Raw genomic sequence first — 26,368 nt, forward strand, 5'->3', positions numbered from 1 at the left:
CAGGTTTCCCATGGAGACGGGGCCTTCCCCGTCGCCGGGGAGCTCGCCTATTGGCCGACGGGAGACGTCCCGAAGACGTGCCCGCGCGAGCGGCTTGCCCATTGGCTGGTGCTCTGGGCGCGCGGGAGTCGAGAAGCCCGTCAAGTGCCTGAGCAGCGGGGGAGACAGAGAGAGAGAGAGAGAGAGAGAGAGGGAAAAAGAAGGGAAGGGGCAGAGCGAGGAGGAGGTAACCGAAGGGGTCTGGGGGAAGAAGGAGGCAGGGAGAGAGCAGCAGCTGGGAGGACCCCCGGGGCGCCCCCCAGGCCAGGAGGAAGAGCTCCCGCCCCCCCCCAGCTCCGGAAGGGAGGGAGCGGGGAGTGGACGCCTGGGTCCCCCCTAGCCCAGGAGGGGCTCCTCGGACGCCTGGGTCCCGGGGATTGCTGTTGCCTTATGGTGCACCTTCCCTGCTTCAGTTCTCCTGTGAAACGTTTATTATACGTGTCCAGTAATCCCTCCAGGAATCCAAGTACTCCTGTGCTTAGGAAAGCCAACTTTTGAAACCTGGCTAGATCTGATCTGTATATCTTGTGGGGGGGGAGGGGTGCGTTTGTCTGCTCTGCATATTTACTTCTGTGAAAATGCAAAATCCTTCTGTGTTGAGCGGGCGAAAGCCCCCCATTCTGATCCTTGAAAATCTAAGTAGTATATAATATTTGTGGGATCTCTGGGACGAGGATGAGCTTCTGTCAGCCAGAGGTGTGGTGGCTTCACTGCTCTGTCTTCTCTCAACCCCATTCTCGGTTAAAACAAAAAACAAAAACCAAATGCAATCCATGACTGTTCGCATCTATGAATTGCTTTAATGGTTTAATAACTGTTTTAATTGATCTTATTTCTTTTAATTGTTAGTGGTTTTTAGGTTTTTGAATGTTGTTTAAACTGCCTAGAGAGGGTTTTTTTTTAAGGTGGTTTATAAAATTTATATTCATTCTCTCTCTCTCTCTCTCTCTCTCTCTCTCTCTCTCTCTCTCCCTTCCTATCTGAGTCCCCTCCCGCCATATATAAACAATCACTATGAACAAACACTATAAACAATCAAGTGTTACACATAAGAACCAAAGAACAGCCCTGCTGGATCAGGCCCAAGTAGGCCCACCAGATGCTGCTGGAAGCCACAGGCAGGAGTTGAGGGCATGCCCTCCCTCCTGATGTTACTCCCCTGCAATTGGTACTCAGAGGCATCCTGCCTTTGAGGCTGGAGGTAGCCTATAGTCCTCCCACTAGTAGCCATTGATAGACCTCTCCTCCATGAAGTTATCCAAACCCCTCTTAAAGCCATCCGAGGTGTTGGCTGTCACCACATATTGTGGCAGAGAATTCCACAAGTGGATTATGCATTATGTGAAAAAGTACTTCCGTTTGTTGGTCCTAGATTTCCTGGCAATCAGTTTCATGGAATGACCCCAGTTCTAGTGTGATGTGAGAGGGAGAAGAATTTATGGAGACACTTTCTACACACCATGCATGATTTTATAGACCTCTATCATGTCTCCCCGCAGTCTTTTTTCTAAACTAAAAAGCCCCAGGTGTTATAGTCTTGCCTCTTACACAGAGAGGAGAGCTGGTCTTGTGGAAGCAAGCATGACTTGTCCCCTTTGCTAAGTAGGGTCTGCCCTCGTTGCATATGCATGGGAGACTTGATGGGATACTTGAATGTGAGACTTGATATTCTTAGGGGATGGAGCCACTCTAGGAAGAGCAGAAGGTTTCTGCCTGAAACCTTGGAGAAGCCCCTGGCAATCTGTGAAGACAATACTAAGCTAGATGGACCTATGGTCTGACTCAATACAGTATATGGCAGCTTCCTATGTTGCATATAAAGGCATGTTTTGCAATATAGTGTGCAGGCAGAATTTAACCTGCTGCAGATCTCACCTGGGCTCAGCAATGGGGCCACTGAGAAGAGCACCTGCCTGGTTGCATACAAAAGGTTCCAAGTTCCCTCCCTGGCGGAATCTCCAGGTATGGCTGAGGGAGACTCCTGCCTGACACCTTGGAGATAACCTTGGCATAATCCACTTGTGGAATTCTTTGCCACAAGATGTGGTGACTGCCAACAACCTGGATGGCTTAAAGCTATTTTTTATTATAAAACAGCTTTATCAAGTTATCCAAGAGGGGCTTGGATAACTTCATGGAGGAGAGGTCTGTCAAAGGCTACTAGTCGGAGGGCCACCTCCAGCCTCAAAGGTAGGATGCCTCTGAGTACCAGTTGCAGGGGAGTAACAGCGGGAGAGAGGGCATGCCTTCAACTCCTGCTGTAGACTTCCAGTGGCATCTGGTGGGCCACTGTGTGAAACAGGATGTTGGACTAGATGGGATTTGGGCCCGATCCAGCAGGGCTGTTCTTATGAGAAGCCACTGCCAGTTTTTGTAGACAATACTGAACTAGATGGACCTATGGTCTGACTCAGTATATGACAGCTTCCTATGTTCCTACACTATAAACACCTTTTGGCAGAGATCTGTGCTTTTACTTGTGCTATGTGTATCAGTTTTAAAAAATGAAAAAAACTTATATACCACTTTTCAACAAAAGTTTCCAAAGCGGTTTACATAGAGAATAATAAATAAATTAATGAAGGCAGTCATGTAGATGCATTTTTAAAAATACACATCAGATCAGTACTAGACTTCTTTCAGACTGACTGGGAAAAAAAATCACACAATAGTGAAGTTCACAGAATTTCAGACATAATGTTTTTTAAAAGGGGGTGAGGGGGAGAAAAGTTGCCATTAGAAGGCAGAGGCTAGGATTGCTGTATAGACAATAACAAATCTTAAGATAAATGCTCTTTGCAGTTCTTTTGAGATTCGTGTGTAAGATCTCAGGCTGTGCCAAAGCACACTGGGACAAAGAAACAAGGATCACTAAAATCAGCAAGTCTCTACTCTGATGACACTGTATAAATAATACATTTTAAAAGACATTTTCAGGATACTGATTTCTATGTCATGTACCAAATTTTAGACTTTCATGGTGTATGATGGTGGACACTTGGCTGCAGATAACCCTGTTTATAATTACTAGTGCAACCTATCTGCTAAGTAATCTTTTGATAGATTCTGAAACTTCTGCCCTCTTATAGAGTTTGTAGAAGACTGTCTGAGGGAGCTATGGACAGATGTAATGAAGTTAAACTCCAGCTGAAAAAATGGGAGGTTTCATTTTTTCAAGAATGGCAGAGAAAACCCAGCAAGGTATGTGCAACAGGATGGCCTGGGTTATTGTGGGGTGTGCAGGGTGTGTGTGTGTGCTACTGCCTGCAGCGAGACTGCAGCGATGCAGATTTCCAGAACTGCTTCTGACAAGTTTCCCTCTACTCCTAGGTTGATGTTGAGGAGGCTCCTGAAGAGATCAAAAGTAAGTGTGCCACTAACCTCCACACCAGTTCCCAAACTTGGGCCCCCAGATATTGTTGAAACACAACTCCCATCGTCCCCAGCCGCAATAGGCTTAGTCATGGGCACCCACAGGCTTTTTTCCAGGGGTGGGGTGGCAAAATATACACAAAGTATGTCAATAGAGAGCCACCTAATGGCTCAGCGGGGAAGCAACCAGCCTAGAGAGAGCAGGAGGCTGTTGGTTCAAATCCGTGCTGATGTGTTTCCCAGAATATGGAAAACGACTATATTGGGCCACAGTGATATAGGAAAGTTCTGAAAGGCATCATCTCATACTGTTCAGGAGAAGGCAATGGTAAACCACTCCTGTATTCTACCAAGAAAACCACATGACTCTGTGGTTGCCAGGAGTTGACACTGACTCGACGGCACAGCCTTTCCTATCCTATGTCAACAGAAATCAAAACACAACAGGATGTTTCTAATGTCAGTCCTGCTTAGAGTAGACCTATTGAAATAACTGAACGTTAGTCATGACAAAGGCTGCAATCCTATATGCAGTCTACTACAAATAACTTGGGAGTAAGTCCAGTGAATTCAGCAAGACTTCTCAGTGAACATGCATAGGATTGCACTCTAAGTATCACTCTAAGTAGAGTAGGCCCAGCATGGTGTAGTGGTTGGAGTGCTGAACTAGGACCGGGGAAACCCGAGTTCAAATGCCCATTCAGCCATGATACTAGCTGGGTGACTCTGGGCTAGTCACTTCTCTCTCAGCCTAGCCTACTTCACAGGGTTGTTGTGAAAGAGAAGCTTAAGTATGCAGTACACTGCTCTGGGCTCCTTGGAGGAAGAGCGGGATATAAATGTAATAATAATAAGTATTATTATTATTTCAATGGGCCTACTCTAAACAGGAGGTACAACCCAACAAGTATGTTATAGACCAGCATCAATACAGCATAACCAGAATTTAACACTAAATCAGTTTATTTAACAGAAATGCCCATTTCTGGTGCAGGGGCGGGGGAGTGTGTGGTGATGGAGGGGAGGGGAGGTTACGGGTATATATTGTGGTGCTCAGCTCATATTCCAAGCTTAAGCCTGGGCTGATGGGGCTTTTTTGGATACTGATGTGTATGGTTTTTGTGGGTGACTTTCTCAAGCAGTGAGAGAATGATGCAAATAGGGAATACTTCCTTTTCCTTACAACAGCCTGTAAAGTTAGTTATATTGAGAGCGAGAGACTGCCTCACAGGAGCAGATGATTCCATGTACAACATCTCAAGTCTGCTTCCCCCCATTTTATCCTCACAAGAATCCTTTGAGGTAGGCTAGGCTGAGAAATGTGAGTGGCCCAAGATCACCCAGTGAGCCACTTGATGTCTGAGTGAGGGCTTGAACCTGGGTCTCTCAGAGACCCAGTCCTCCTCCAACAATCTGATCACTACACCACATTGGCTTATGGGGCAGTTAGAATCTTCTTTATTTTCTGATTTATAGGAGGATATACAAATACATCCCTTTGATTTGTATATAAACTAGCAACTTTCTTTAGATGATTATCTTACTGTGTAGTAGTTTGGGTTTAGGGGAATCCTTTGGAGTCACTCCTGTAACCCAACCCAACCACACCCCCACCGGCGGCCCAATTGCTCTCAGTGCTTCAAGAATAGCAGAGAGGAGAGAGAGAGGAAATAGGGGAACAGATTAATTAGGGTGAGAGAAATTGTTCCTCTCCCCATATGATTTGGCCATATGATTGCTTCACCATAAATACAACTTGCTGCTTATTTGATTGTGCCACAGCTAAGTTACAAAAGCCAAATGTGAGCTGAACAGAACAGGGTTGTGGACTCGCTTCTCCAGCCTTGCTCCCCTGCAACTTGCATACAATGAATGTCATATTGCCTCTGAATTGTGCATGAAAACATACTTGAACAAATGTGCCCATTCACATATCAGAAATACAAAGGCCAAGGTAAAGGATTTTCAGAGAGCAAAGTAAATCACAGCTGAATCTCACACGTAGCAAGGCAGTCAGAAGGAATTCATGGCAGAGAGAACAGTAACTAATCATTTCTTATTTATATCATGCTTTTCAGCAACACATTCCCAAAGTGGTTTAAACAGCAGAGGCATTGTTTGTTTATTTATTTATTTTATTGAATTTATATACCACCTAATATCAACATCTCTAGGCAGTGTACAGAATTAAACATAATATAAAACAGAAAACATTTAAAATTCACAAAAAGATAAAAATCATAATAGATAAAAACACATTAAAATTTAAAAATTTGTTCTTAGTTGGCCTGGGAAAATAGGTACATCTTCAGAGTCCTCCTAAAAACAAACAGAGCAAGAGATACTCTCATTTCAGCAGGCAGTGAGTTCCAAAGCCCTGGGGCAGCCACAGAGAAGGCCCTGTCCGAATTGCCACCAAACGAGTTGGTGGCAACCATAACCAGACCTCTATGTACCACCATTTTAAGATCATTTGTCTCCAGAAATTGACGTATCTGGCGTATCAGACAAAGCTGATAAAAAGCAATCCTGACCATAGCCTCAACTTAAGAAACCAAGGAGAGTTTGGCACCTAGGAGCACTCCCAGACTACGAACCTGATCTTTTAGGGGGAGTGTACAGTGTAACCCCATCCAGAACAGGCAGATCTAAACCATCTCCCGGATCCCGACCCCCTACAGTCAACTTCAGCCTGTTATCCCTCATCTAGCCCAATGTCGCCTCCAGGCAGGCACTTAGCGGGGGGGGTCCTTGCCATTTGCATACATTTGCTACTCTCCAGTCCTCTGGTACAGAGCCTGATTTCAGGGATAAGTTGAAAATTTTAGCAAGGAGGTCGGCAATTTCACATTTGAGTTCTTTGAGGACTCTTGGATGGATGCCATCCGGCCCTGGTGATTTGTCTGGAAAAACTGAAAGCTAACAAATCACCAGGGCCGGATGGCATCCATCCAAGAGTCCTCAAAGAACTCAAACGTGAAATTGCCGACCTCCTTGCTAAATTTTTCAACTTATCCCTGAAATCGGGCTCTGTACCAGAGGACTGGAGAGTAGCAAATATAACACCGATTTTCAAAAAGGGACCCAGGGGCGATCTGGGAAATTACAGGCCAGTTAGCCTAACGTCTGTTCCAGGCAAATTGATGGAAAGCATCCTCAAGGATAAAATTGTAAAGCACCTAGAAGAACAGGCCCTGCTGGGAGTGAGCCAGCATGGGTTCCACAAAGGTAAATCTTGCCTCACCAACCTTTTGGACTTCTTTGAGGGTGTCAATGAGTGTGTGGATCAAGGTGATCCAGTTGACATAGTCTACCTGGACTTCTAAAAAGCTTTTGACAAAGTTCCTCATCAATGACACCTGAGGAAACTTAGCAGTCATGGGATAAGGGGACAGGTACATGTGTGGATTGCTAACTGGCTGAAAGACAGGAAACAGAGGGTAGGTATAAATGGAGAGATTTCACAATGGAGGGAAGTAGGAAGTGGGGTCCCCCAGGGATCTGTACTGGGACCAGTGCTTTTTAATTTATTCATAAATGCTCTAGAAGCAGGGGTAAGTAGCAAGGTGGCCGCAAGTGTAAAGTGATGCACATTGGGACGAAAACCCCCAACTTCAAGTATATGCTGATGGGATCCGAGCTGTCGGTGACTGACCAGGAGAGGGATCTTGGGGTCGTGGTGGATAGCTCATTGAAAGTGTCGACTCAATGTGTGGCAGCTGTGAAAAAGGTAAATTCCATGCTAGGGATCATTAGAAAGGGGATTGAAAATAAAACTGTTAATATTATAATGCCCTTATACAAAACTATGGTGCGACCACACTTGGAGTACTGTGTACAATTCTGGTCACCACATCTTAAAAAAGACATTGTTGAACCGGAAAAGGTGCAGAAGAGGGCAACCAAGATGATCAGGTGCCTAGAGAACCTTTCTTATGAGGCTAGGCTACAACACCTGGGACTTTCTAGCTTAGAAAAAAGACGGCTGCAGGGAGACCTGATAGAGGTCTATAAAATCATGCATGGTTTGGAGAATTTGGAGAGAGAGAAATTCTTTTCCCTCTCACACAACACTAGAACCTGGGGTCACTCCATGAAATTGGTTGCCAGGAGGTCTAGGACCAACAAACGGAAGTACTTTTTCACACAACGCGTGATCCACTTGTGGAACTCTCTGCCACAGGACGTAGTGACAGACAACAACCTGGATGGCTTTAAGAGGGGTTTGGATAACTTCATGGAGGAGAGGTCCATCAATGGCTACTAGTCGGAGGGCTGTGGGCCACCTCCAGTCTCAAAAGGCAGGATGGCTCTGAGAACCAGTTGCAGGGGAGTAATGGCAGGAGAGAGGGCATGCCCTCAACTCCTGCCTGTGGCTTCCGGCAGCATCTGGTGGGCCACTGTGAGAAACAGGATGCTGGACTAGATGGGCCTCCTTGGGCCTGATCCAGCAGGGCTGTTCTTATGTTCTTATTTCCTGATGAAGTTGGTATGGAGAAATAGATCTGGGTGTCATCAGCATATCGATAGCATCCCAGACCAAACTTCCTGATGATCTCTCCCAGCGGTTTCATGTAGATATTAAAAAGCATTGGAGACAGTATGGAGCCCTGTGGAACACCACACTTTAGCTCTCGTTTTTTCAGAGCAATAGTCTCCAAGTGACATCATCTGGAATTTGCCAGAGAGGTAGGTAAAACAATGCCATCCAATCCCACTTCCTTCAAGCAACCTAGCAGGATACCATGGTCAATAGTATCTAAAGCCGCCAGAGATCCAAAAGGATCAGCAGAGTCACACTCGCTCTGTCGATCACCAATTGGAGATCATCCATCAGGCCAACCAAGGCATTAAAATCAGATTAACAAAAATATAAAGATTACTCACACATGCAGAGCAGAAGAGCAAATAAAAAACTTCAGTTACAGAGAAAGATAGTTTTTAAAACATTTAGGAGCTTTTAACCCAGTCTAAGCTGCTTGCTTTTTCTGCATTGTTTTGTGAGATGCTCCTATGTCCCACCACAGCCAGATAACTTGTTTTGGGATTTAGGATATAAGGTCTCTCAGAGAGCCAGCGTGGTGTAGTGGTTAGAGTTCTGGACTAGGACTGGGGAGACCTGAGTTCAAATCCCCATTCAGCCATGAGACTTGCTGGGTGACTCTGGGCCAGTCACTTCTTTCTCCACCTAACCTACTTCACAGGGTTGTTGTGAAAGAGAAACTTAAGTATGTAGTACACCGCTCTGGGCTCCTTGGAGGAAGAGCGGGATATAAATGTAGTAGTAGTAGTAATAATAATAACCTAGAAGCCAGCTAAGCACCCTGCATGCCCTCCAGCAATCTGAACACAAAGCTCTTTGAAGGTAAACTTCAGACAGAGAAAATGCTGATGCTTTGTCTCACAGAGAGGAAAGAAATAGAAAATCTTTAGCTAAAAACCATCTCTTAGGCACAGCAAACAATAGGGGATAGAAAGGGAGAAATTTGCAAAACAATCAGCTTTAGGCAAGGTGCAGATTTACACAGAAAGAGGAGCTTAAAGTCAGCTCAGGTTTCTAGTTGCAGCATTGCAGCTAGAGGGACAGAGGAACTTTAAGCAAGCAAGCTGTCATTGGGGATGTGAGGCAGGGAGTTATCTTACATCCAAAACTGGGGGTGGGGGAGCTGCCCCCTCAAGATGGAGACCCCTGCTCTACACCATAAAACTGTTCTTTGGAATAGGGCAGTGGAAAGGAAGTGAGATTTAAGCTAATCTTGAACAAATGCTTGTTGCTTTGGCATTGATTGATTGATTAAGTGCCGTCAAGTCAGTGTCGACTCTTAGCAACCACATAGATAGATTCTCTCCAGGATGATCTGTATTCAACTTGGCCTTTAAGGTCTCTCAGTGATGCATTGATTGCTGTCGTCATCGAGTCCCTCCACCTTGCTGCTGGTTCTCCTTTTCTTTTCTTTCCTTCAACTTAATGTGTCCAAAGTATGATAGTTTGTGTCTGGTCATTTGTGCCTCGAGTGAACATTCTGGATTGATCTGTTCTATGATCCATTTGTTTGTTTTCCTGGCTTTCCATGGTATCTTCAAAAGTCTTCTCCAGCACCAAAGTTCAAAAGTGTCAACGCTTTTTCTATCTTGCTCCTTCAAAGTCTAGCTTTCTCATCCATAGAGTGTCACAGGGAAAACCATGGTTGGAACGATTCTAATCTTTGTAGGTATAGACACGTCAGAGCATCTAAATATCCTTTCCAAGGCCTTCATTGCAACCCTTCCAAGTGCTAATTTGCGGCATATTTCTTGACTGCTGGATCCTTTACTGTTGACAGTCGATCCTAAAAGGCAGAAGCTATCTACCACTTCAGTGTCTTCATTGTCAATTCTGAGGCTGTACCCGTTGTCATTAGTTTAGTCTTCAGTGTACGCGTTGTCATTAGTTGAGTCTTCTTTATATTTAATTGTCGTCCCATCTTTTCACTGTGCTCCCTGACTTTCATTACTAGAGCTTGCAGATCATCTGCATTCTCAGCTATCAGAGTGGTGTCATCAGCATAGCACAGGTTATTGATGTTTCTTCCTCCAACTTTAAAACCATGCTCATCTTCCAATCCAGCTTCTATCACTATATAAATTGTATAAAGAAGGAGAAAGTATACAGCCTTGCCTTACTCCTTTGCCGATCTGGAACCAGTTTCACCATGTTCCATCTGGACTGTGACTTCCTGTCCTGTGTATAGGTTTCTCATTAGAACAATGAGGTGTTCTGGGACACCTATTTTCTTAAGGATATTCCACAACTTGACATGGTCAACACAATTGAAGGCTTTTCTGTAGTCAATAAAGCACATATTGACTTCTTTCTGGTATTCTTTGGCTTTCTCAATTATCCAGCGTGCATCAGCAATGATGTCTCTTGTTCCTCGGCCTTTTATGAAACCAGCTTGAACATCTGGGATTTCCCTTTCCATGTAGGGCTCTAATCTGCACTGGATTATCCTGAGCATTATTTTGCTAGCATATGAAATTAAGGATATTGTGCGATTGTTTGCACAATCTGTTAAGTCTCCTTTTTTTGGTATGGGTAAGTAGACTGATCTCTTCCAATCTGTTGGCCACTGTGTCGTTCTCCAAATTTGCTGGCATAGTTTGGTTAGAGCGTTGACTGATTCTTCTTCTGTTGCCTACCATATTTCTGTAGCTATTCCATCAGTTCCTGTAGCCTTCCAACTTGGTAATGACCGGAGTGCTGATCTAACTCCATCTTCCCGTACTAGAGGTTCTTGCAAGCAGGGAATATATTCTAGAGTATCTTGAATGTTCACGTTCCTGCTGTACAGATTTTCAGTAGACTCCTTCCATCTCTGTTTGATCTTCTCTTTACAGTATGCTTTGGCATACTGTAATTAAAACTGGCTGGCATGCTTTCAGTAAGTTGCTCTCCGTAATCACCTGCATGTTTCACAATTTCCTGTGGCAGTAAGGAAGATGAAGAACTTTGTGCCTAAAATGTTGTAACTGTTCATGACTAAAAACCACAATTCCACAAGCAGCATAAATGGTCACTGGCTGCTGCTTTGTTTGTCTCCATTGTGGCTCTTTAATTTAATGGTGTGTGTGGAGGGAGGTTATTGAGGTGGACGGAGCAATCCTAGGCCACTGTGAATTAATAACTGTATATGGCAGTGCTCTCTTATTTTTCTGACCCTGTAAGCAGTAATTTTAGAGCCTGGACCTAAAGGCCCCTGGAGACCCTCCCCCCACCCTGCATCATCACCTAAAGGCCTTTTCAGCCCTCCCCATTTAGTTTCTCCCAAACTAGTTCTAATTTTGTGGGGTAGGGGGAACCCAGGGAATGGAAAATGATAATGGATCGAGAACTTGAGATAATGAGCTAAAGAGGAAGGAGGGAAAGGAAAATGAGAAGAAGAAAGAAAGAAGGTGCCTTGCAAAAAATGGATGAGAGTATTTTCTTTCCTAAACCGTAGTTGAGTATTAGACTTATCTCTAACTTCTGTTTGGCTTGAACAGAAGTAGGGAATGAGCACAAGCTGCTGCTTCCCCAAAACACACACCCAGAAAACTGTATGTGACAGTTGCTGACACAAGCAACAGATCCTCCTTTGAGTCCCATCATGCTCTCTCTCTCTCTCTCTCTCTCTCTCTCTCTCTCTCACACACACACACACACACACACACACACACACACACACACACACATATCCTAACCCCTCCCCCCGTGCCACTCCAAACCCCCAGCCCCCAGAATAGAACAGAATAACTCTGTACTGCACCATCCACACCCTAGTCTTTTCGTCTAGTCTCTTGATGTGCAAGGAGTATTGTTTGCAGTTGCACTCTGCACATGCTCAAAAGCACACACATGCACACACCATGATGTGCAGTATTTTTAACATGTGCTTACTTGAGAGCACAAATAGCAACTGAATTCACAATATTTATGCAAATATATATTAGCAGAAACGATTCAACATGCAACTTAACATATTATTCCCATCTCTCATATTTCTTTCCCCATCCCCCCCACCCTGTCTCTAAAGGATCCAATATTTAAGCAACTGAATTTGCCAAAATATAAAGATGTAGAACAATCCCAGAAAACAGACACAGGTTGAAGCAGCAGATCCCTTTTGGAGTCCCAGCACTAACTCCCACTCCAGGACCCCAACCCGCAGAGTAACACGAGAACTCCTGCAGCCTGGAATGCAAGTGTGCATACAGCACTGGGTTTACCTTTTGTTGTTCTGTCTCACATTGCTGGTCTGGGTATGTGTGCGAACAAGGGGGGTGGGAATCCAGGGCCTGGGTTTGCCACTGGTCCACGAGGCTTAATAGCAGCAGCAGCAGGGTTGCAAGAGGCAGCCTCAAAGCAGCCGCAGAGGCAGTGTGCTCTCGAGGGTGGCGGGTGTGGGTGTGGCCACTGGCACTGCTTCTCCCCTCGCTCCACATGCAGGCAGCTGCCTGTGCCTGCCCTGAGGTTGTTGCCGCCATTGCTGCCACAGCCGGTACTGCCCTGGGCTGGGGGAGCTCCGGAGCCCCCAAAGCAGAGCGAGTGTGTCGATGGCTGCCTGCTCTCGCTTGCTCTCACTGCCCTCCCAGCTCGCTCCACTCCCTTGCGCGGCTCCAGCAGGCTGCTAGATGCCCAAAGCACGCGTGTTGTGCATGGGCAGAAGCAGCTCAAGGAGGCGGGCACTGACTCTCCCACTCTGCCTCTTGTGAGCAACAAACAGCTGTTGTGCGGCCTGGATGAACAGGCTGGGTGGGACCACAACAACAGCCATGCCAGGGAGGAGATTGGGTGGACTGCGGGCTGGCCACTCGCACAGCCAGCCTGCCTGCCCCTCACAGCCAGCCCAGTTGCTCTCAGCTGACTGGCATGGTGCGGGGCAGCAGTGGCCCCCGGCACACATAATGTTGTAAGGATTTGGAGGTCCCCCTGGGCTGTGAGGCCCCGGACCTGGGCCCGGAAGTCCAGGGGGAAGAGCACCCCTGACTGGCAGCGACTTCTCCAAGGCTGCATGACATTACATTCATCCATTGCTTTTTCTTCAGCGGCAAGGTTCCACAGTGTATAATATGAGAGCATGTTTATTAAAAGTTAGAATGGCTGCCTTACGCTGAGTCAGGCCCACGGTCCATCTGTGAAGTCCTGACTGGCAGGAGCTCTGTGTGGTATCATGGCTGGAGACTCCTATAAAATACTTCACAGACTGAACCTGCGGCCTCATGTGTGCATGGCGTGTGCTCTGATTTCTGTTTCTAGCCCTGTGCAAATTATCCTATGGTTTAATTTAGTTGAAACTTTGAATGTCTAGCATATTTCTGATCACTCACTATTAGAACAAGCCTCTCTGTAGACAAGTTCTTCTTGTATAACTGTCTGTTGTGAAACTCTCAGAATTGTCTCCGGACAATTGGGAATTACTGCTGCCTGAGAGAAGGTTGGATTTGATGGGCTTCAGAGTTGCTTTGGGCAGGTGATTCCAGATGGGCTTCTGTAGTGATCAGTCACCCCTCCCCTAAAGAGTTAACCAGAAATGAACCCTGTCCTGACTGACAGGCTGGTGAACTCCAGGGCTCAGCCAATCAGCACACCAGATGGGTGGGACCTAGAGAATGGTTGGGAGGAAGAAGGCAGTTGTTTGTTAGAGAAGAGGAGGACATGTGGCCAGGAAGGATGGTTGCAGGAAAATGACTCTGTGGATCCTTTAAAGCTTGAATTCTCCTCTGGAGTTTGGTGAGTTCAAGAAAAAGAAGCCGGGGTTTTGGCTTTGGGAAGTTTAGTCTAGCGAAAAGTTTGTTTAGTCAGACTTTGCGTTAGAAATTATATTCCTTGTGTGTGTGTGTGTTTTGCATATTCCTGAGACTGTTCTATTATAGTTTACCTACAGTGTAATTGAAATAAGCAACACTAGCCTAAGCGCCATACACCTAGGGCATAGCGAAAGACTCTGTACACATTTAAGTGTGCTCTTGCACCTTCCTACCTTCCTGTTCTCTGCAGCTGGGTAACCAAGATTTTTAAAGTGTGCCTCCTCAACATCATTCAGGGTGCATTTGAAGTATTCTTGTAACCTACTGAGTATTTTTATCTGTCACTAAAAGCTGAGAAAGCCTCAGACGGAAGTAGTATGTAGTACTCAAATAAATCTGGTGGGCCACTATGTGAAAAAGAATGCTGGACTAGATGAGCCTTGGGCCTGATCCAGCAGGGCTGTTCTTATGTTCTAAAGCTGTTTTTCTTTTTGTTCTTTTCTTTTATAAGCCTCTCTGAGTTGGTTTTTAACTCAGGAAAAGAGGTGGTGAAAAGGGATTTACTCTGTTCCAAACACTTCCTTAGGAGCTCAGCAGTTATCAGTTTTCTCACTACGAATAGAGCTTGCATGTGGAAGGTTTTTATACTTTTCCAACAGCAAAATAAGGAGAACTTTGCCTGGGAATTCTACCCCAAGCCCAGGGAGATTCAAGCTCTATAATAGAGAGGGGTGGTGGTGGTGGAGGTGATCATTTTTGAACCTACCAAAAATACAGAAGAGTTTTAGGAGAAGCCTAGCCATGCAGCTCAGCAGGGATGATTCAGCATTTCTTTCCCTCATGTGAGCTTGCTCTGAGATGAAGGCTTTAATCTGCTACAGCTCCGAAACAATATCTATCTATCTATCTATCTATCTATCTATCTATCTATCTATCTATCTATCTATCATACTTTTATACCACCTGATATGTACATCTCTAGGCAGTGTACAAATTTTAAATTCAGGGATAGTGATTATCCTCATACAGTTCTATCTAAGGCCATCACTAGAGCTATATCTATAGATAGATCTGCTCTATTTAAATCTTCCAGAAGGACTTACTAGCGAAAGAAATATTATCTTTACAAGCTTCAGATAACAGGATGGAATATTATTACAGCACAGCTTTCCATACTGACTCAGAAGGATTGGAACTTTGCCAACATTTCCTGTACACTTATGTGCTCTGGGAAACAGTGAACTTTTTTTGGTGTTCTCTTGAACATCACGGTCCTTTATGCTGATTAAGCAGGATTGAAATACAATTACTATCTTCATTATTTTGTGCTCTGGGCAACATTGGACATTCCTTGGTGTTCTTTTGAAATAAGTATGTTTATTAAGAGGTATGTTTATAGATATTTAAAAGAATGTATGATACACATATAAAAATATAATTATTTAATTCTTGAGTTTGTATGTTTATACAAAATGAGTTGGTGGCAACTGTAACTGGCGGCAGGGTTCATGACAAAGGAGGCGCTCTCTTAAATACCCTGTACCCAAGCTGTGAAGGGCTTTATAGGTAATAACCAGCACTTGGTATTTCATCCGGAAAAGTATTGGCAGCCAGTGCAGTTATTTTAAAATTGGTGTTGAGTGGTCCCTTTGAGTTGTCCCAGAGACCAATCTGGCTGGTGCATTCTGTACCAATTGTAGTTTCCGAACTAGTTACAAAGACAACCCCACGTAGAGTGCATTACAGTAGTCAAGCCTGGAGGTTACCAGCATATGTACCAGTGTTTTAAGGTCATTTACCTCCAGAAATGGATGTAGCTGTTGTATCAGCCAAAGCTGATAAAAAGCGCTCCTGGCCACTGCCTCGACCTGAGAAACCAGGGAGAGCTTTTGGTCCAGGAGCACTCCCAAGCTACATATCTGGTCTTTCATGGGGAGTGTAACCCCGTCCAAAACAGGCAGATCTAAACCATCTCTCAGTTTAGATCTTCTCTCCCAGCAGTCCCAACCCCTCACAGTCAGTATCTCTGTCTTATCTGGATTCAACTTCAGTTTGTTAGCCCTCATGCAGCCCATTACCGCCTCCAAGCAGGCATTTAGAGAAGATATGCTATTTCCTGATCAGGCTGACATGGAGAAATAGATCTGGGTGTCATCAGCATATTGATGACACCCTGTACGAAACCTCCTGATAATCTCTTCCAGCAGTTTCATGTAGATGTTAAAAAGCATTGGAGACCGTATAGAGCCTTGTGGAACTCCACGCTTTAGTTCTTGTTTTGGCGGTTCTGCAAAGTGACAAGTGACACTATCTGCAATCTACCAGAGAAGTAGGAACGGAAGCACTGTATAACCATGCCACCCAATCCCACCTCCCTCCCTCAGGCAGTCCGGAAGTCCATGGTCAATTTTTAACTGTGTTTTGTGCACAGAACTGTACAGAGAGTACAAAGTGCTGAAGGAAACTAAAGGCCATCAAGGCAGAACTGAAGTAATTTGCCAGCAAGGAACTCTGGAACCTTCAGCAGCAGAACAGGTAACAAAGCTGCATTTATGTTTCGTGACTGCAGCGTTCGCTCATTATTTTCCTCTCTCAAATAGAAACCTCTGGTTATCTGATAAAATTCCAAAACAGTCAATTTTACAAGTCACTCTTATCTCTCTCTTCTTCTCCCCTAAAGGTACTTAAATTGGGCTGCTGGGGGGCACACCTGAATCGAGGCCAGACAGTTCCTAAACTGACTCTGCAAGACCGGGATACTCTGCAGGCTTCTGCACAATATTTTGGGATGAAGCTGAAGCGCAACTTGGGAGCAGCCATGAAGGTTTGTGGAGTGGGTGAATAATTGTAACCTATGAGTACAAACTGATGCAGAGGCGACTAGTTTGAGGGCTATAGGCCACCTCCAGCCCAAGAGGCAAGATGCCTCTCAACCCCAGTGGCAGGGGAGCCACAGCAGGAGAGAGGGCAGGCCCTCAGCTCTTCCTGTGGGCTTCCCAGGGGCATCTGGTGGGCCACTCTGTGAAACAGGATGCAGGACTAGATAGGCCTTCTCGGGCCTGATCCAGCAGGGTTGTTCTTATGTTTAGGTTGCTTGGATCTGCTCTTCTGATACAAAACACACAAGGTTGTGCCTCCACACTCTGGATTAATTAGTCTAGACTGTCTGCCATCGTGTGACAGGCAGCTCACAGTCATTAACCTGGACAGACTGCACAACTTCTGTAATAATCTGGAGGGCCATAGCTCAGAGGCGGAGTGCGTGCTGCTTTGCATGCAGAAGGTCCCAGGTTCAGTCCCTAGCAGCTCTTCTCCTCTTGGTTTGATTTCATCCCCCTTGTTTGGGGCACCTCTGAGGAAGAGGACTGTTTGTAGCCGAAGAGGCTATACGAGCCCAGTCCCAGTGTGATCTCCAGTTTTAACCCTCTGGTGCCAAAATACAAGTCTGAGTTCTGTAGCACTGAATTATTTAGAGGCCAAACTCTACCCTAAAATACTTCAGTGGGGAAGGGATTGTTGTCTGTTATGCCTTGGTTCAGAAGGCTTCTGTGTAGAGAGGTGGTGGGCTCCTGGCATAAAATTAGCAGGGGGGAAACTACTGGGACACAAGTTGGTACAAATGCTGAAAACTAACAGAACGTTACTTCTCATCTCAGGAGCATCCTGCAACTTCAAGGAAGCCCCTCACTCCTCGGAGGAAGTCAGCCACATTAGCCCAGAAGGACCTGCATCATCCGGCCATCAAAGTGATTTCTTCTGAGCCCCTGGATCAGCTTCCTGGCCCCCAAGCTGAGGAACCTGAAGACCTCTCCCCTCCTCTATTTCCAGGACTGACTCCTGCCAAGCTCCCCACCTCCGACCCAAAGCCCGAACCACCATCACTTGATAAGTTTCAGCACCTGAAGCAGACGGTGACCAAGCGACTGAGCAGCCTGGATCCAGGTTGGCTAGAGAGGTGCCAAGGGATAACTCTGCAGACTGGAGAGGGACTAATAGGAGACGGCTGTCCTGCCCTAGTTCATGGGGCAGACCCTTGCCGGGGATCACCAGAACACAATTCCTTGGAAAATGGGGGCGTTCTTCCCCACACTAGAGAGGAGGAAAGTGAGATGTGTTGTGATTCTCTCGGGGGAAACTGTCAAGGAAGCATTTTGGGAAAGAAGCCCCTGGTCCAGAGTCCTGGTGGCAAATGCAGGCCTGGTGTGCTGGAGAACCAGATGGCAGGTAGGACCTCAAACACAGAAGGGCCCAGTGCAGCACTTGTTGAAACTGACACTGTCTCTCTTGCCCTCAAGCATATCCATAAACAAGAAATTTGCACGAAAGATGCCACTCAGAAAAAGGAGGTGCGGCTTCTGGAAGGAACATCACCAAGAATGAGAGGTGCCATCTGTGAAGTGGAGGTTGGACACAGTCCTCCCAAGAGAGAAAAGGCCTCTTGCAGGAAGAAACTGCAGAATGCTGCAGCCCATGAAGGCGATGCTGTGGACAGTGCCACATGTGGTACTTCTGGAGTGAAACGCAAGAAGGCTAAAGAACTCAACAGGAGCAGCCACATCAAAAGGCTGCGTGGTGTCAGTCCAAAGCCAGGGCTGAGTGAATATGATTTTGAAGGTCAGGACACTGCTTTGGTGCAAGAGCAAAAGGGAACGGTTGTCCCCGTTGCCTCTGAAAACCTGCTTGGGGAAGTCGATGGGGAGGAGTGTCCCAAACGCAGAGCGAGATCCAGTATTCCAGCCTGCAGGTGTGTCTAGGGAGGGAAATAAATCCTCCTGGAGCAGGAAACTGTTTTAATTCTGATTTATTTATTTATTTTCATTCAACATTTTTCTATAGCACAGTACCACCCAAAACTTGTGTCTCTGTGTGGTTTACAATTAAAATCATTTAAACATTAAAATCAATTACACAATTAAACTCAAACAAATTTATGGCCTAGAAATAGTCTGGTGAGTTCTAAGAATGCTGGTTGGTGGAGGACATGATTCCTCTTGATCCTGGAAAGGGACCAGAAACCAGTGAGGCTAGTATAAGCCTTACTGGTTTCTGGTCCCTTTCCAGGATCAGTTCAAAGAGCTGGCCCATAGTTAAGCTCAGCATATCCAAAGGGCACTTCCTCCCACATGGGTCTGCCCTTCTGCTCAGGTGAACAGGCTATAGTAAGATCTAGCATGATTTGCAAATGAAAGCAAAGCCTACCTCCTTTGAAAACCTCAAAGAACCAATACTTTCTTTATTTGTATTCATATACATTCAGTATATCCTGCCTCTCCATTTTAAGAAACACTCCAGGCAGCTTACAACATCCTTTAAGAACAATACCAACAAAACTAAAGCACAACATAAAAGAATCTAAGAGACAACAGCAAACAAAATTACATCCAGGGAATCAATTAAGGATCTGTTTTTCTTCAGGGCACCATCAAAGAAGGATGGCAACTTTGTCCAACTCAATCTCAGGAATAAATCCCACGTGAAAGGGTATGCCTTGAAAGGAAAACAGCTTCGCAGGCAGGTAGGTTGCTCTCGATTAGGAGAATGTTTTGGGACGAGGCAGGGTAGAGATTGGAATTGGTATGGAGAGGGTTACATGTACTGCTGTGCTCAGGAGAGCTGGATGGAACTTGCAGCTCTTGAACTCATTTATTCTACAGTTAGAATCTCTTGGCTCGTCTGCAAGCAGAGTTCAGTGCAGGTATCTCCGTTTAGTTGTAATCAAAGGTTTCCTCTCTGTGGAGTAGGGGCTCATGAGTGTGCAGATGCACTTCAGTGCTGCCCTAATCTAATACCTGCTGGTCAGGTATGTTTGCTTAATCAGATGATTGGACAAAAATTGTTGGCTTTAAATTGAGAGTCTTGAGCACAAAAGATGAATGTTTATATCGCAGGAGGAAATCTCAGACTCCTTGTAAATCAGAGACTGCCCCCACTGGTGAGAATTATGTGCTCCCTCTGCCCCCACTCTAAAGCCTTTGAGGAAATAAGCTCTTGTTTCTAACTTGGGAAGCTCTGGTTGATTTCCCTTCTTTCTGCTCCGGTCCCAATTAGAAGCAGCAGACCCCATTTTCATCTGGAAGTGCACAGGGTTATTACGATAAATTGTTTCTTTGCGGAAACAATTACATTAGTGGTGGTCTTCCAAGCGTGGGCATCATTTCCTGGGTCCATGGCAAATAAACAGATTAAGGCCTCTCTCCAAATTGTTTCTTTGTTTCAATCCTTAATACGCTTTCCACACGCAGAACTGGAGAATCGCCTTTAGGGGCTGCAAAGAACGAGTCTTAAAAGGATTTGGAATGCCGGGGTCCATGTGGGTGCAGTCTGCACGGGCAGATGCAGGGCAGACCATACAGAGCAGGGCGAGGAGGAGAGGGCTTCTCCCCATAGCACAACTTGATCCCTGGGCTATAATGCTACAGGAGTGCATCTGTGGGCTTAGCTTGCCTCTTGGTCATTTCACAGGTATGGAAGCAGAAGTGGCAGAAAAAGGGAGAGCAGTTTGGAGGCGGAGGCGGAAGGCACTTGGACCGCGGCTCAGACATCTGCTTCAGATGCGGGGGGCTTGGTCACTGGGCTTCACAGTGCAAGGGGAGAGGTAAGTCGGCCTGCCTGGCATGGCCAAGTCCCAAGGCCAGGTTGCAGAGTCCAATCTAGTTGTTTGTGAAGTGTTTGCAAGGCCGTGTTTTGGGTGGCTGTTGGGAGGGGGAGCACCAAAAGCTGGCTAGTAGGATCCATACTCCTTTTTTCTGTTGCTGGAGGAGGAAACACAGGTCGCTCCTTCGTACCGACTCAGACCCTTGATCGGTCTAGTTCAGTGCTGTCTGCACTGACTGGTAGCAGCTCTCCAAGGTTCCAGCCCTACCGGGAGACGCTGCCAGCCCAAGGATTGAACCTGGGGCCTCCTTCAGGCCTGGCGGGTGCTCTGCTAGTGAGCTACAGCCCCATCCACAGTGGGAGATCTCCACCCCGTGCTCTAGAGACAGGGCTGTGTAAATAAGCAAGACTTTGACTGCTTGCTGGAGACAGAACCATCATGCAAAACCATAGATTAAATAAATGCAAATGTGCCACAAGAGAGTGACAGGAGCAGCCTGAGACACTCAGAAGAGCAATTTGAGGGGTGAGGGGGTTTCCTTCAGGACAGTATTTCACTATTTATTTATTCATTTATTTATTATATTTATATACTGCCTCATACCAATGGGTAGCTGAAGAATATCCAGAAACTGCAGCTTGTACAAAATGCGGCAGCTAGGGTTCTGTCTGGAGCTGCCTGGTGTGATCACATCACACCTATTTTGAAAGAGCTGCACTGGTTACTTGTGTGTTTCCGGGTCCAATTCAAGGTGCTGGTTTTGACCTTTAAAGCCCTTAACGGTTTGGGCCCAGGATACCTGAGGGACCGCCTGCTCCCAAGGGTTTCTGCCCGCTTGATGAGATCATCTGAGGGGGCTCTGCTCCGGGTGCCGATAATGAGGGAGGCTAGGTTGTTGTGCACTCGGGACAGGGCCTTCTCTGTGGCTGCCCCCAGGCTTTGGAATGCTCTCCTAGTGGCCATTCGCTCCTCAGACTCCGTCACAGTTTTTAGGAAGCTGGTTAAATCTTGACTTTTTATCCAGGCCTTTACAGGATTGTTTTATTGTTGCTTCTGTGTGTCTTTATCCATGTATCGTTTTCTGTGTTTGTATATTATATATATTAAATCAGATTTGTTTTTATATTTTTAGCTGAATACTTTTAACTGTTATTTTTATTATGTGTTTTAACTTTTGTAAACCGCCTTGGGATTGTTTTTAATGAAAGGTGGTATATACATCTAATAATAAAATAAATCTAACAATAAATGTCTCGTGCCAGTTTTCAAAATAAACAATAAAACCAGAATTAAAACCAAATGTTAAAACTGTTAAGCATTTAAAACAACAATAAAACCAACTTACAGTGGCCCAAGAGGCGTGATGAAATAAATGTGTCTTCAGTGCTCTTTTAAAACCTGCTAGAGATGGGGAAGCTCTTGCCACAACAGGGAGTTGGTTCCAGAGTCTCGGGGCAGCTATAGAAAAAGCCCGGCCCTGAGTTACCACCAGATGAGCTGGGGGAAGCTGCAGGCAGACGTTAATCAGTTAATGAAACCCTTTTCTTATTACAGCCCTTTGCCTGAGGCCATGAAGGCCGCCTGCATCTTTGTGCAGGTTTCACTAAAGGCAGACCCTTTGGTTCTTCTGGGCTGAGCACATCTGGCAGAGAATGTGCATACAGGTCCCTGGCCATGGCTGTGGAAGGGGGCAGCCCTTCTGGTGATTTTGATGGCTCTGACGCTAACCTCCCTTTTCTTGCCACAGTTGTAGAGCAACTCCCAGCTACTGACTCACAGATGGAGGGAAGCGGCTGTGCAGCGGAAGAGGAAGTGCCATTGCTCACTCTCGAAGAAGTGGCTCAGATGACCAACACAGCCTATTGCAAGCTCTTGGGTAAGAGACAGAGGTGGCAGGGGCTGTGCTAGGGAACCTGCTCCTATTTGCTTCTGTGTTGGCTCCAATCAGCTTGTGGCTGTGGAGTCGTGGAGGCCATTGATTTATTTTCTGCGAGCTGGTATAAGCATAATGGCTTCACACAAAGTTGTTTGCAATGACCTAAGCCACCTAATGCCACAGCGGGGAAATGCTTGGCTAACAAGCAGAAGGTTGCCGGGTTGAATTTCCGTTTGTATGCACCTATATCGGGCAGCAGCGATCTAGGAAGATGCTGAAAGGCATCATCTCATACTGCACAGGAGGAGGCAGTAGTCAACCCCTCCTGTATTCTACCAAAGAAAACCACAGGGCTCTGTGGTTGCCAGGAGTTGAAATTGACTTGACGGCACACTTTACCTTTAAGCCAGGTATACAGCCTCCTACATGGAGAAAAAATTGAAGGATTTACATAAATATTATTTAGTACTAGAAAAATATATACACCACACTTTCTCTAAATGCTTGGGTTCCCCCCCCCCCCCCGCCGAATTTATGCATTTAAGAAGAAAAACCCAGAGGTGCAAGTTGATCTTTGTCCTGTATGAAGACCATCCACCGCCCCGCCAAGGATATACGTCAAGACTAATGCTGTTCAACATTTGTAAACAGTTTGGAAGCAGGATTGAATAGAGAGGCGGCCAAGTCTGTAGATGAACCATGTTATTCAGGAAGATAAAACCCCAGACTGTAAAGAGTTCTGAAAGGTCACAAGAATGTAGATGAGAATTGGTAGATATAATTGCTACTGGGATGGTTAAGAGTTTCTGTAAGGGCTCTTTAGTGCCACTTAGAGGCTGCTCAGGGAACAACAACTCAGTCTTGTGATGCTGCCTTTCTGAGTCAAACTACCTGTCCATATTTAGTCCAATATTGTCTGTTCTGACTGGCAGTGGCTCGCCAGAGTCTCAGGCAGAAGCTTCCCCCATCACTTAGTTCCTACTCTTTTTTAAACTGGTGATGCCCAGGATGGAACCTTCCACTGGTCTATGGGCCCTCCACAAGGTCTCTAATAGGCATTCACAGCACTAAATGGCCCTTTGGATTGGGAATGTGAGGCTGACATCCAAGTGCTTATAGAGCTGTGTGCAAGCCATACTGGCATGGAATCTGGAATCGTGCTTTGGCATTCTGAGGAAACTCCCGCTTCTGTTTACTATTAATATTGATCATTTTATATAGCGCAATTCAAATGTGTGGGAGGCATTACAGTCTTCCTTGTGCTTGTCCCTACGTTGGTCTTTATAAGGCCCCTTGTTCTGATGCTTGTCTGTGGCCCAGCTGGAACCTGAAACCATTCCAGCCCTCTCTCCTTTTTGTCAGAAGTCTCCAGTTCTCTTAAAACAAAGCTAGTCCCTCTGTAGCCATAAAGATGAGGAAAGTTTAGAAATGTGCGGGTGGTAGCTGGTGAAATCTCAGGCCACGGGATTTTGGGTGGGCTGTTGGTGCCCTACACAGCAACTAGCCCTTTGCTGCTTTGCCATAATAAATATATCCCGACAGAAGAATGTGGTGGTGATGCTGTGTGGCGGGGAGAAGAATAAGTACACACAGTCCTGTTATTGGCCACAGACAAAGCTTCACTGGTACAGATTTGTTTATTATTATCATTAGGAATATTTATATGCTGCTTTTCAACAAAAAACATTCTCAAGGTGGTTTACATAGCAAAATGAATGTGAAAGTGGCTCTCTGTCTCACAGGGACTCACAGTCTAAAAAAGGAACATAACCTAGACATCAGCAACAGCCATTGGAGGGAGAGATGCTGCGCTGGGGTTGGGTAGAGAACGTTGCTCCCACCATGCTACATGTAAAATAAGTTGTTCTAGTAAGAACTAATCTGCCTACTTTCCTTTCACTGTCCCTACAACTGGACTAAATTTGGTCCAGATTGGTTAGGCAGTTCACAAGTTAGCCCATTTGCGCCTCAAATGTTAATGTGTCCACCATCTTGAATTGGGGTGGATGACATCATCACAAACTATGTGTTTGAGGTGTCCCTATAACTTTTCCAAATATGGTCCAAATCAGTTCCCACTTGCACCTCAAATGTTTGCCATCTTGAATCAGGATGGATGACTTTACAAACTATGCCCTTCAGCCGTCCCTGTGTGTCCCTATACCTGTAACAAATTTGATTCAAATTGGTTAGGCAGTTCACAATTGAGGCCCAGTTGTGCCTCAAATGTTCATGTGTCTGCCATCTTGAATTGAGGTGGATGACATCATCACAAACTATGCCATTGAGGTATCCCTGTGTGTCACTCACTGCAGCTGTACTAAATTTGCTTCAGATTGGTAGGTGGCTCACAAGTTAGCCCACTTGCGCCTCAAACATTCATGCGTCCACCATCTTGAATCGGGATGGATGACATCATTACAAACGACACCATTGAGGTGTCCCAACGTGTTTCTACAACTGTTCTTGATTTGGCTCATATTGGTCCAGGCATTGCGAAGTTGATGGGAGGGAATGGGGACACACACAGACACACACACAGAATGCCAGGTGATCTTGTAAGCCTACTGGAAAGTCGGCTAAAAAAAGCCACCACTTCAAGAAGCGTTTCCTTGCCCAGATAGCAATGGTTCAATTCCCCGTATGAAGGGCGTTTCCTACTCTCTTCTTTTTAAATTTATAGCTCTTTATATCTGGGTCGCAGTAGGGATCTCTAGGTGATCTAGCATAGGAACATAGGAAACTGCCATATACTGAGTCAGACCATTGGTCTATCTAGCTCAGTATTGTCTTCACAGACTGGCAGCGGCTTCTCCAAGGTTGCAGACAGGAATCTCTCTCGGCCCTATCTTGGAGAAGCCAGGGAGGGAACTTGAAACCTTCTGCTCTTCCCAGAGGGGAATACCTTGCAGTGCTCACACATCAGGTCTCCCATTCATAAGCAACCAGGGCAGACCTTGCTTAGCTAAGGGGACAAGTCCTGCTTGCTACCACCAGACCAGCTCTCCTATCCCATGTCTTGCTTGTTAGGACTCAGATTAAGATAGCTTCTGCCACAAGCTTATCTGGTAAGCTAAATGGGCATTCTTCTAGGTAGCAGTAGTGAGTTTCATTGTATGCCGACACTGAGAAGGCAGCACTTGCTGTGTATAGTTGCTTTTTTATATTAATAAAGGGAAATGGCTACAGTTCAGCTTATGCTGTTGGGATGTATTTCTTTTAGTGAACCACATCCCTTTTTGACTTCATAAAGGCATTTTGCAAATTGGGCTCAGTCACAGCTGGTTTTGCAGTGACAGACTCATGCATGGGTGAGACTGGTGGACAGTACGGATTGTGCACTTGGAGGTTTAGGTCTCGTTATGCTGATCCGTATTAGAATGAACACTGTCTCTTTGTCAGTTTTTCTCCACCTAATGGCGCAGTGGACAAATGATTTGAATAGCAAGCTAGAGGTTGCTGGTTCGAATCCCTGCTGGTGTGTTTCCCAGACTATGGGAAACACCTTTATCAGGCAGCAGTGATATAGGAAGGTGCTGAAAGGCATCAGCTCATACTGCGCGGGAGGAGGCAATGGAAAACCCTCCTGTGTTCGACCCAAGAAAAACCGCAGGGCTCTGTGGGCACCAGGAGCGGACACCGATTCGATGGCACACTTTACCTTTACAGGCTAATTAATGTCTCTCCTCTTCCTTCCCCAGCAAAGAGCGAGAGCAGCCACAGAGCTCCAGGGCAGCTGGCCCAGGAGGAAGAGGTTTTCCTGCATGCACAGAGGCCTGTGCCCGAACTCCCCTCTGCACCTGCACCCATGGAGCCTCTCTACAGACTGGGGCCAGGTGGGACGGTGAGAGGTAAGGCTTGGCGAGGGCAGCTCTGAGCCACGGACTCAGCGCAGTGGGCCAGGCTTGTGGCAGAGCTCTGTGACCCCTTTCCGTTGGGCCAGTGGGTGGGAGCTCAGGGGGCACGGGGCTTCTGCGGGCTGGCAGTGCGGAACCAGCGTGCCCGATGCTCCGTGATGCCGCCCGTGCCCATGGCGTTGCACAAAGAATGCGAGCTCGAGTCCCTGCTCTGAGGGACTTGCAGTCGGAAAATTGCCACCAGGGAGGCCGCAGAGCTCCCGTTCCGGGACCCAAGGAAGGGAAGCCGAATAGAGGCAGGGGTAGGCAGGAAGAATGTGCCGTTTGTTTCGGTTCCATGTCCTTCCGTTTAGTTACAACAGG

General features: G+C 46.1%; 1 protein-coding gene across 3 annotated transcripts in view; it reads left to right on the top strand.

The window, feature by feature from the left end:
* The first annotated feature begins 88 nt into the window (after positions 1–88).
* The window catches only part of RECQL4 (RecQ like helicase 4), a 45,501-nt gene continuing 19,221 nt past the window's right edge, over positions 89–26,368 (top strand). For all 3 annotated transcript variants that reach the window (XM_053243783.1, XM_053243784.1, XM_053243785.1), the window contains exons 1-10: positions 89–226; positions 3,129–3,240; positions 3,370–3,403; positions 16,109–16,212; positions 16,358–16,501; positions 17,334–18,421; positions 19,093–19,192; positions 20,140–20,272; positions 22,020–22,148; positions 25,850–25,999. In XM_053243783.1, the coding sequence (XP_053099758.1) occupies positions 3,157–3,240; positions 3,370–3,403; positions 16,109–16,212; positions 16,358–16,501; positions 17,334–18,421; positions 19,093–19,192; positions 20,140–20,272; positions 22,020–22,148; positions 25,850–25,999 (1,966 nt within the window). In that variant the 5' untranslated portion in view covers positions 89–226; positions 3,129–3,156. The remainder of the gene's footprint in view (positions 227–3,128; positions 3,241–3,369; positions 3,404–16,108; positions 16,213–16,357; positions 16,502–17,333; positions 18,422–19,092; positions 19,193–20,139; positions 20,273–22,019; positions 22,149–25,849; positions 26,000–26,368) is intronic.

This window comes from Hemicordylus capensis, chromosome 4 (genome assembly GCF_027244095.1).
Source record: "Hemicordylus capensis ecotype Gifberg chromosome 4, rHemCap1.1.pri, whole genome shotgun sequence".
NCBI classification, from domain to species: domain Eukaryota; kingdom Metazoa; phylum Chordata; class Lepidosauria; order Squamata; family Cordylidae; genus Hemicordylus; species Hemicordylus capensis.